Below are 10,918 nucleotides of genomic sequence, written 5' to 3'. Positions count from 1 at the left end.
TAAATATAACATTCAATTGGAGGCAGTATGATGTCGATTAAATGTTATGCAAACTTGTAAACAAGTCTTCACCTCATCATGTGTAGCTGTTTTCTCACCAGTAGGTGGTGCCACTACGGCGCATTTCACCGTGAACTTCCAACCCTCAGAGCTCCTGACAGACTCTGCAGCTCCCTGAAGTGACATGACTCACACTGTAGATGCCTTAATCCCTGACCTGTCAGTGCACTCACCCCTGGGTGTGGAGGGAGAGAAGCCCAGGTCTCTGGGCAGGGCTGAGACCTTCACTGATGACGCCGTTTCCATCCTGACCTCTACAAGCCAGTTGGCTGGAGCCCTCCTGGGTCACACCTTTGCCCTCAAATACAAGAAGAGTCTCCCCAGTGCTGAAGCTAAGACTTGTAGTAGCTGCAGTGAAAACGACAGCAACAATTCACGTCGCAAACGAGAGTTCATCCCAGATGAGAAAAAAGATGAGGGTTACTGGGACAAGCGGAGAAAAAACAATGAAGCAGCCAAGCGGTCCAGAGAGAAGCGGCGAGCTAACGACATGGTGCTGGAGAGGCGGATCCTGGGTCTGCTGGAGGAGAATGCTCGCCTGAGGGCTGAGCTGCTGGCCCTCAAGTTTCACTTTGGCCTGGTCAAGGACCCATCTGACATGTCCATCATGCCACTGTCCATATCTCTCTGTGCCCATCCACCACCCAATGCAACCCATTACTACCAGCCTCACACCGATGGAGCATTATACCCCAGTACCCCTCACACTCAGCAGGGTTCCATCTACGGGCTGAGAGGAGCCAGGCTTCTCTCAAGTCATAGTGTATCTGACGAATCTAGCATTTCCACCTCATGTAGTTCACACGAGGGCAGCCCTGTGTTTTTTGATGACACGCTGAGTGAATATGGAGGGCCTTCTCCAAAGGAGCTGGCTGAAGAGCAGCAGAACTACAACTCCCACATCTATCCCCTGGAGGCCAACGAAGGTTCATGTGTAAACAGACGAGACTCATCCAAAGGTTTGAGGAGCCTGCCACACAAGCTCCGCTTCAAAGGCCCTGGTGGGAGCAACACTGGAGGGGAGATGTTGTCATCCTCTGATACCAGACACAATGGACTTCCTGTAGCCACAGTGGGGCCGAACATCCAGGTGAGGAACCACCTGCAGGTAGGGTCAGACAGTCAGACAGAGAGTCAGGTTCCTTGGTCCAGGGAGGAGGCCTGTGGTGGGCCCAGACAGCAGCATCAGAGCCTGCCCTTTGGATGTTATAACTCCCCTTCTCTGCAGACCTCCAGGGACATGAAGTATACAACAGACGACATCAGTCTCAGGGCGCAGGTCAGCTGTTTGTCTCGGGAAGTGGCTCAGCTCAAAAGACTCTTCTCTCAGCAGCTGCTCTCTAGGATTGTGTAAGACCTGTGGAGGGTCCGAAGCTGAAAACCAGGCTAAAGCTAACAGACAGTCAACATAACATCTTTTGAAACCATAGGTCTCACAAACAGCTGATTTCCACAGTGGCATAAACAGCCACCTCTGAAATGACAAACCTTATTTACACCACCTTTCACCAGAAGAGCTTAGTTCAGTGTTTGTTGTGTCGTGGTCAGCACACCAATACCAGAAAACATGCTTGACTTTTAAAATAATGCTCAATGAGCACAAAACTATAGGGGATTCATGTGGATCATGTTGATTTCTGATTGTAAAGACACTACATCTCTGAATGCTTGACTGGACAGGTCGGTCAGAAAACATTGGAAGAACATGTACATGATTATACCATGTTCAGTACAAACACTTCTCTTAGACAACACACGGCCATTTCACCTCTTAACACAAGACATGTCGTCTGTGAAATTTACCTTGGGTTAAATGTGTGACAAATGTAATTAAAGAAATGAGCGTACTGTGCTTTTTAATACCTGTATCTGGTTTACTTAATAATAGCAAGGTCCATGGACTGTTGTCACTGTTCAGAATGGCAAATGAACTGTATCTGGAAATAAACGTACATCTTATGTAGAAGACTAATGATTCTTTCATGACTAACTTCATTGTAGCCTATAATTTATATTCCAAAAAACATATAAATAAAATAACATACAAGCGGTCTCATCCAAGAGGCTTCATCAGAACTGATGAGAGGTGAAATGTCTTCGACCTAGAAATCTAAGTCCAGTTCATTTTTTCTAAGTTTTTTCAGTTTACTATGACCTGGATGACTGAGAATCTGCACAGACTGTAATAGCATAGCATAGTATTTACACTCACTGGAGTTTCTGATATGAGATACACAATAATAAAATCACTGCTTAGAACTTATTGGTTGCATTTTAAACCAGTAACATGTAATATACTGTACAAGACCATTTGCGTTACATCACAGCACCAGTAGGGCTGCAGAGAGAGTTACGGTACGTATGGCACCTTCCACAAGAGTATGAACACATCACAAGTTTCTGTTTCAGCTAAAGCGATTTGATTTGAACTGAATTTATGCCCTTCACCATGCTGGTGTCAGTCAGCTTACTGAACTGAGGGGGGCAGCAGGGTGTCGGGCAGCACCAGAGAGAGGAGCAAGACTGCATGAGTCATCTATCATGTCAGCCGTAGGAAAGCTATTTTTAGCATGGAAGCAGCTGCGGTGGATACTGAGTGACCATTTGGAAGTGAAGGATACAGGTTCAGAGTACATTAACACCTGGAAAGAACAAATCTGAACATAGTTGCTGTGAAATACACTCTGATAATAATGGGATCCCAGAAAGCCACAATGCATACACTGAATTATTAGCTTTGGTATAAAAACATGATTCACTTGACTGAATGTTGTAATCCTGTATCAGTGCATCCTAGAATATTTCTGTTTTCAGCATTCAGTTATTTTTTAAATTGACGGCAGGTGGCGCCAAGTGTTTTTCTGAGCATGGCTCACTGACTTTCATTTATTCATTCACTCACAGCAGTGTTACTACAGAGGTAGGCTCTTCCATTGTGCTTCCTGTAGTACCACACGCTGCACATTCAGAAGAAGCACAGATGAGATTTTGTGTTAGGCACAGAGCAGCCCCACCTTCAAAAGATCCATTTTATTCACAGAGCACAGTGCAAGTATGAGGCCAGAGCTGGGAAATGGCATCCACCTAAGCTATATAAACAGATGTTATTGTTAAAGCACGAGGAAGCATAAACAGGTGGCATCACACCTGTGCACAGACAGAGAGACATTCTTTAGGTGTTGGCCCTGTTTCGCCACAACAGCAAGGTACACATGAGATCTTTTGTCTGTGATCAATCTTCATCCAGCCCAGTCTGTAACCCCCCACCCTCTCAAACATGCCACAAGCCATATAACAAGCAGTGAGAGCCTTTTGGTTGCTAGGCAGGCACCACCACACAACCACAGTTGCCAAGGGAATGCCTGTGTGCAGAGGCAGCTGGAGAAATGGAAAAATATGTTGGGGGTTGGTGGTTCTAACACAGGACTGGTCGGGAGGAGGAGCTAGACAAGTTCAAGGCTACAGTTTCCCCAGCATCTAATGGTGGTGATGATGGTGTGTGTATGTGTGTGTAGTGAATCAGACAGAGACAAAGCAGGGGGAAGGGATGTGGGTGAGAAAGTGAGTTGGAAGTGGATGCGTGTCTGATAAAACAGGGCTGATGTAACTGCACATGAAAAATGGTGGTGACGAGGACAACAGGCTTTGTACGATGACAGAAAAGCTCCTATGTAGATACACAAAAACTACACATTATGGAAGGATGAAAACTAAGAAATATACAAGTATTTATTTATCATAAAGAAGGTACATTTTCTTGTTTTATTGGCCATAAATTGTGATTATAATTTCATTGTCAATTCTTAATTATAAAGTGTTTTCACAGTTTTCTTATTGTTAACACTAATAAGATGAGAAATAAAACCCATGATTTATTACTGTATTTCTGGTTATGCCAAAATCTCAATAGAGAGCAGCAACAGAATAATGCAGCAAACAGCAAATAAAACAGGAAACAAAATAATGTGCACGTCTGCCACAGCACTCTGTTAACATCATCGGTGTAGTGCTGCCAGAGCACACCAGCACTATTTTCCCTCCAAGACACAAAAAAGAATATTTGCATGATGGGGTTGAAATTCATAACGTCACATTTTTGTGAACACTTTAAGATCCAATCATCAGTAAAGTGCATGTGCTGCAAGTGAACCAGTAAAAACAGTGGGGGGATTGTCTTGTCCATCAGTGTAAGAGATTTTTTTTTACCTTTCTTATTATTGTATACTAAAAAAGGAATTTTAAAAATATTTCTTTCACATCGCAATACGTTGCATTAGGGGAATGAAATATTAAAGACCTAGGTCTTCACCTGTCGGAAGGATCGCACAATTTCAAGTGAGACATTTTTTTGTGTGACTTAGGGGCACATGTTTCCAGTTGTTCCAACAAACTGGTCTCTCTTGTTCTCTCACACTGTTTGCACCTTCAACAGGACTGAAAGGCTAGAAATCTATAAAAGCAGCCCCACGAGACTGTAATGAGGCAATGTTATAACATGAAACAAAAGGGATTATCCTTTGGTGAGCACTGGGTCAATAATACACAGTTAAATGTGCCAAAGAACGGGAGAGCATTTACATGGAAGCTCAGTATATGAGTTAAATGATGTTTACCCATTATTTGGTCCCAAACAGGGGGGTGTCAGACCATGCCGTCACAAAGCTTCGGAGCCCCACAGTAAGCAACACCATTTTCTAGACATAACCTTCCCTTAACACAAAGCATCCCTGAATCTGATCCTCACCCAAAGAGCAGACCTGTGGCTTCACACACAGCATCAGCGTTGTATTTGCTCAGGTTAAGTGACTGGCCCAACTGGCTTGGAATGGCAGTCACCTCAGAGAGCTGGGTCCACTCAGTTGTCCAACCACTGACATTATTCTACCAAGACTGTCTAACAAAAGAAGACTATTAACAATTCCAATGAGTCTGTAACTATATTATCACCAATACAAATTCTGTGTGGGTGTAGGAGTGAAAGCAAGTCTACAGGGTCATAACAGAGATTTGGAATGCTGTCATCTTGTTTCAGTCTTTGTTGATATTACAGCATATTGTCTTGGAGATTGTATCATTTCATACTATTTTATTTAAATTCTCAGTATATTCAGAGAGGTAAACACAAGCTACTATTTACACAAACTGTTTACTGTACATGTTTATTTGTAATCCATGAACAAGAAGGAATGGGTGAAGGGATTGTTTTCAGGAGTGGATATGAGTGAGGGCTGGAGTAGGGGTATGGGATGAAGGGTTGGGTAAGAGGTGGAGGGTAAAGGATAGGATATGGTAAAGGGGAGTGAGGAGTGGGTAAGATAGCTGAGGCGGCGTACCCAAAGCCCTCTCTTCTTGGAGGTGAGGAGGCTGATCTGCTGGTCAGTCTGGTTTGCCTCCTTCCTCCATCCTTCCTCCTTCCTGAGCCATTCGTCAGCCAGCAGTTTGTTCTCTTTGTGTACCTCCTGCACTGCTCTCCTCTGGTTTTCCCCTTTGTGATGCAGCTCCTGTTACCAACTTGCCTCTGCAGCATCACAGCTGGCCTCACTTTTCTGCCAGCAGGGCCAGGCAGTCCACATGGGCTCTAGTACAAGCTCTTCTTTTTCTGGTGATGTTTTTAAAAAGCTCATCTGTCTGTCAGAGCTGCTCTCGGAGCTTGCTCCAAGAGGCCAAACTGCTCCTTCAGAGCTTTGTTTTCCTCCTTCAGGGACTTGATCTCGGTTATAGCAGAGTACAGAGCAACTGGCTGTATTGCTACTTTTACTTAAGTAAAGGATCCGAGTACTTCTTCCACCACTATGGCTAAATGTGACTTAAAGGGACCCTGAGTTAACTGTGACTACCGAGAGAAGACCAGTAATCTCCAGTGAGTGCAACCATGTTTGTCTGTCCCAACGTCTCCTCCACTTCAACTTTCTCATTTTCATACAAGCTGTGTATCTTGGTTACAGTGGTGGCTCTCGAAGGAAGTTCATACGTGTAGTCTTTGGATGTCATGTGAAATATTGCAAGCAGACCCTTGTCCTTCACAGTGTTAAACTTCCTGCAAGATGTAGCCACCCATTTAGCTATCATTGTTGAAGGTTTGTTACTTGTAAAGTTGTCCATGTCTCCGTTACAAACTATCCAGCGTGGTCCGACTTTGGCAAGGAGGAGGAGGGCTCTCTGCATAAGCTGTGTGCTTGGCCAGCAGGTGGTACTTGAGACTTGATGTACTCTGGTGTTAACTCAGTTCACATCGACAGTAAACACAAATAACTTCGGTCTTGTTGAGAGAACCATCTGGCTGGGCTTTGAAGCTAAACTTGCCATTAAAAGACCCTTTTCTTTTTCCATTTCTGCTCAGGGAGGTTTGTTTCTGCTTGTCAGCCACACTGCTGCATCACTTTATAATTTCCCAAAGTATGGGGCTGGCCAAAGGTTGTAACCACAGAATGTGTGTGAGTTACTCACAAGTCAAAATATTTGTGGTGTTAAAAGGAATTTGCATTAACTCATTATTATCGCATTCACTTTGACAGCCCTAGTAAAAAGAAAATTAAACAACTAGTTCTGTGAAAAAACAAATCATACATTATTACAACTCAAATGGTTTATTCTGTGTAGAAACGAGACAATGTGCTTTCTTTAGCTAACATTAACTGCACTGATTATTTACTCTTGGCCAAGGACATCATTGCTGTGCTGTGGTTTATCAATCGTGCCAAGTACTCCACAACAACACAGTCAGAGAAATGAATGCAGATATCATGCTGCATGCATGATATAAAATAAAACTAGGTTAACGATATCAATTATAAAGCACCAGAAAAAGGTTAATTGCATTTAAGGCAACAATTTGTCATCGTTCTTTTTAATCTATTAACACTGACAAGACAAACATTTTGACTCCGGCAGGGGTGGCCAATCAAATTCTGGCCACCTCCTTGGCTCCGCCCATGCTCACTACACCTGTAAAGCAAACGCGCTATGATCTAACAGATAAACTATCAGCATGCATAGATACACTGTGTGTGAGAGACACAAAGACAAACAACAGTGTCTGTCATAAGAAAAGTTATTTCTTCTTAATTAATCTTGTGTTTGTTATGATGTATAACATATGTAAGGACTGTAATAGGCATGTTGATGAGAACCTATAACAAACTGGCCACACGCATTTGAATGACAACTGCTCTCCATGAATTTGACCCTTTCTGGAGACCACACGGGTCCTAATGACCCCTGACAAATGGCGTGAGGGATGAGAGGTGCAGTGTTATAACCGATTTATACTGATATCAGAAGAATTACACAACTAGTTTTGTAATTGGGTGTCAATCATGCTGTTAATGTCTTTTATGCAAAAGTCAATAGTATGTCATTTTAGGAACAGTTTAGTTCCACGGCAGCAATATGAAAGCAAAGGCATCTCAAAAGCGAGTGAGTTGTTACTTACACTTCTTGAAAGTGAACTATAACCACTGAAGTATGTATGGATGAGTATCATTATCTTTTCATTGACTGATGATCATGCTGTCTGCAACTTGAGCAGAAAAAGGAGAAGAGAGAGCATCAAGTTCAAAAAGAAAGAAAACCACAGAAACGAGAAGATGGAGAGTAAATTATGCACTTAAAGAATCTTTAGTTTTATTTATATTGGAGTGATCCTTCACTTGGCATGTTATGATGTTCTAGATTGTTATGGTTCCTTGATGGGTGTGGAGCTTCAGGGGTTAAGAGGTGTGAGAGCGGGAGGGAGAGAAGTGTGAGGGGGGATTTGAGCTACAGAGGGTGTTAGCAGGTTGTTTCTTTTTTTATTGTTGTTGGGCTGTTGTTTTGGCGTGGTTACGGCCAACGGTAACCGGTTGTGTGGAGTTAATAAAAAAGCGACTATTCGTCGGCACTTTTTGGTGTGTTGTTTTGGCGTGGTTACGGCCAATGGTAACCGGTTGTGTGGAGTTAATAAAAAGCGACTATTCGTCGGCACTCACGGTTGTCTTCCTTGTGTCCTGCAGGACGCTACATTTGGTGTCAGAAGTGAAACGCCGGAGTTACGCCTGCCATTAGCCTTAGCCTCCGGCTTATCGGGCCTTGATAAACACCTAACTGGATGGCAGCGTGACGGGTGAGGAGCCAGGCTGGGGTGCGAGTGACGGAGGAACTGCAGGATGGTGGTTATGCGGCGACGCCGGGGCATGAAAGAGGGTTTGACCAGTCTCCAGAACACGTAGCCCACCTGAAACAGATGGCCAGGGGCCTAGCTGCAGATGCTGGTTTTGAAAAAACAAGGCCCGACGGCGGCGCTCTGTGTGAGGAGAGATGGAGCTGGGGGGTACTAGAGGAGGGCCTCTACCAGTCAGAGCCAAAACACACAGATACACAAAAACCCGTAATGTGCTCATACACAGAACACATGGATTCAATTCAGTTGTATTTGTATAGCGCCAAATCACACCTACAGTCATCTCAGGACACTTTACACAGTAAGGTACAAGACCTTACTGTTATTATTTCTATTATTAAAGAGAAAACCCAACAACCCCCCCCCCGAGCAGCACTCAGCGACAGTGGGGAGGAAAAACTCCCTTTAACAGAAGAAACCTCGTGCACTGGCTAATGACATTGAGACTACCGGTTGGGGTGAGTGAATAGAGGAGAGAGAGAATTAAAAAAAAAAAGCAACGGCACACAACAAACAACAATCAAATACTGGGCAGGTTGGTGTGGCCAGTGACTGCTCATCAGAAACGTAAAGCTCCAGAACCAGGGCTACTTGCAGAAAGCTACAAGGAGAGAGAGAGGACACACTATGGGAGAGAGGAGACACAAAGTTTGGTGAGGACTGTAATGCCAGAGGGGCCGGACCACGAGAAACCGGCGTGGGCTGTTGAACTGACTGAACTGATTAGGGCGGTGTCACTGCAATCTCCACGCAGCGACACCCGTCCTCGCCATGGCCCTTCGGTGTGCTGGGTGTGTGGCCTGGCTGGTCACATTAGCGTGAGGCGCCCAAAGCAGGTTGGTGGGCAGGGAAACGCTCCAGGGTCTGTGTAACTGGGACGAAGCAGGTCCCTTTTCCCGCGTCCCACCCTTCCTTACTTCCCAGGGATAGAGCCCCACTGTCAGGCTGGGGAGCGAGGCTCCGCTCCCCCCAGAAGTAGATGACATCGCGGAGGCTGTAAGAGTGGTGGGCTGGACGCACCTTGGTGATTTTTGCCATGTCCACATCACCCTGGGTGGGGCCCCTTGCATTGCTCTGGTTGATACGGGCTCCACAGCAACACTGATGAGGCCTGATGTGGTTCCGGCTGGGACACAAATGGAGCCCACTGGGGTACAACTGCGAACGGTGACTGGTGTGCTGACCCCTATGCTGGGTAAGGCGGTGATAATTATCCAGGTGGGGGGCCTATCCTTGAACTTTAGGGTGTGGGTTGCAGCCGTGCAGGACCCCTGCATATTGGGACTGGATTTTCTGCGGGCTGCTCACTGTGTGTTAGACCTAGGGAAGAACACGCTGGCCTTTCCAGAGGGCCCGACAGTTGAAATGGTACACCCCACACAGGCCCCGAAACCACACAGGCCGACATCCAATTTGGTGGGGACCCTTCGTGGGCCAGAGCCCGTACCCCAGTCAGTTTCCTCTAAACCCACCCCGCTGCACCCCTTAGTGGATGTCCAGCCTCCTGCCCCAGACCAACAAACCCCCCCAGTAAGTGCGAGCAGACTGACAGCAGTAAGAGAAATATGGGAGCGCAGCTGCATTAATTTAGAGCCCACACAACGGGAGGAGCTGTGGCGAGTGCTGTGGGAGTTTAAAGACATCTTTGCACTGTCGGAGGAAGAAGTGGGCCTAACGCACCTGGTGCAGCATGAAATAGACACTGGTGACGCACGGCCCATTAAGACACGCCCCCGCCGCCTCCCCTTGGCACATCAAGCAGCTGCCGACAGTGCAATTGAAGAGATGCTGGAGGCTGGCATAATAGAACCCTCAGACAGCCCCTGGGCCTCGGGGGTTGTAATGGTTAACAAAAAGAAAAGTGCAAAGATGAGGTTCTGTGTTGACTACAGACCACTGAACAGTGTGACTAAAAAGGACTCATACCCACTGCCCCACATAGATGAATCCCTGGACTTGGTAGCGGGTTCCTCTTGGTTCTCCTCTCTAGACCTACACAGCGGGAACAGAAAGACTGATTTTGCCTGGTCACTGGAATGCGACCATGCCTTTAGATTGCTGAAGAAGGCTTTGACGGAGTCTCCTATTCTCACCCCCCCAGCCCCCAACCTACCGTTCCTCCTAGACACGGACGCTAGCGATGTGGGGATGGGAGCAGTGTTGAGCCAGGTAGGGCCGGAGGGGTAGACGGTGGTAGCGTACTTCAGTAAGACTTTCAATAAAGCTGAGCGGCGCTACTGTGCAACACGCAGAGAACTCCTTGCCATTGTGAGCGCAATAAACCATTTCAAGTATTATCTCTGTGGCCTGCCCTTCACTGTACAAACTGACCACTCTGCGCTCCAGTGGTTAATGTCCTTTAAGGAACCAGAAGGACAGATCGCACGCTGGCTGGAGAAGCTGGCACCATATGTCTTCAGCGTGGAGTATAGGGCGGGAGCTCGCCATGCTAACGCTGATGCTATGTCTCGGCGTCCTTGTGCACATGACGGCTGTCGATATTGTGAAACGCGCGAGTCCCGAGAGGTGGAGCTCCGCAGTGAGGTGGGGCAGAGTCCCTTAACTGACAGCGAAGGGCCGGCTTGCAAAGCGGTACAGGTCGTTGACGCTGCTGAATTGAGGGCGCAACAGGAACAGGATGCTGACCTACTACCAGTGCTACAGTGGGTGGAGTCCGGACAAAAGCCACAGTGGAATGAG

The 10,918-nt window shown here is 46.2% G+C and overlaps 1 protein-coding gene across 3 annotated transcripts in view; it reads left to right on the top strand.

Moving 5' to 3' along the window:
• LOC109957822 (nuclear factor interleukin-3-regulated protein-like) overlaps positions 1 to 2,021 on the top strand; it is a 3,010-nt gene extending 989 nt beyond the window's left edge. The window contains exon 2 of one of the 3 annotated variants that reach the window (XM_020596000.1): positions 105 to 2,021. In XM_020596000.1, coding sequence (XP_020451656.1) covers positions 185 to 1,414 — 1,230 coding nt within the window. In that variant the 5' untranslated portion in view covers positions 105 to 184 and the 3' untranslated portion in view covers positions 1,415 to 2,021. Of the gene's footprint in view, positions 1 to 86 lie in introns of all 3 variants that reach the window. The other 2 variants (XM_020595998.1, XM_020595999.1) reach the window with 2 other exon arrangements.
• Positions 2,022 to 10,918: the final 8,897 nt, after the last annotated feature.

The sequence above is a fragment of the Monopterus albus genome, unplaced genomic scaffold (assembly GCF_001952655.1).
Source record: "Monopterus albus unplaced genomic scaffold, M_albus_1.0 scaffold29.1, whole genome shotgun sequence".
Taxonomy (NCBI): domain Eukaryota; kingdom Metazoa; phylum Chordata; class Actinopteri; order Synbranchiformes; family Synbranchidae; genus Monopterus; species Monopterus albus.
The sequence above is the reverse complement of the archived record's forward strand: the minus strand, read 5'-3'. Positions and strand labels throughout refer to the sequence as shown.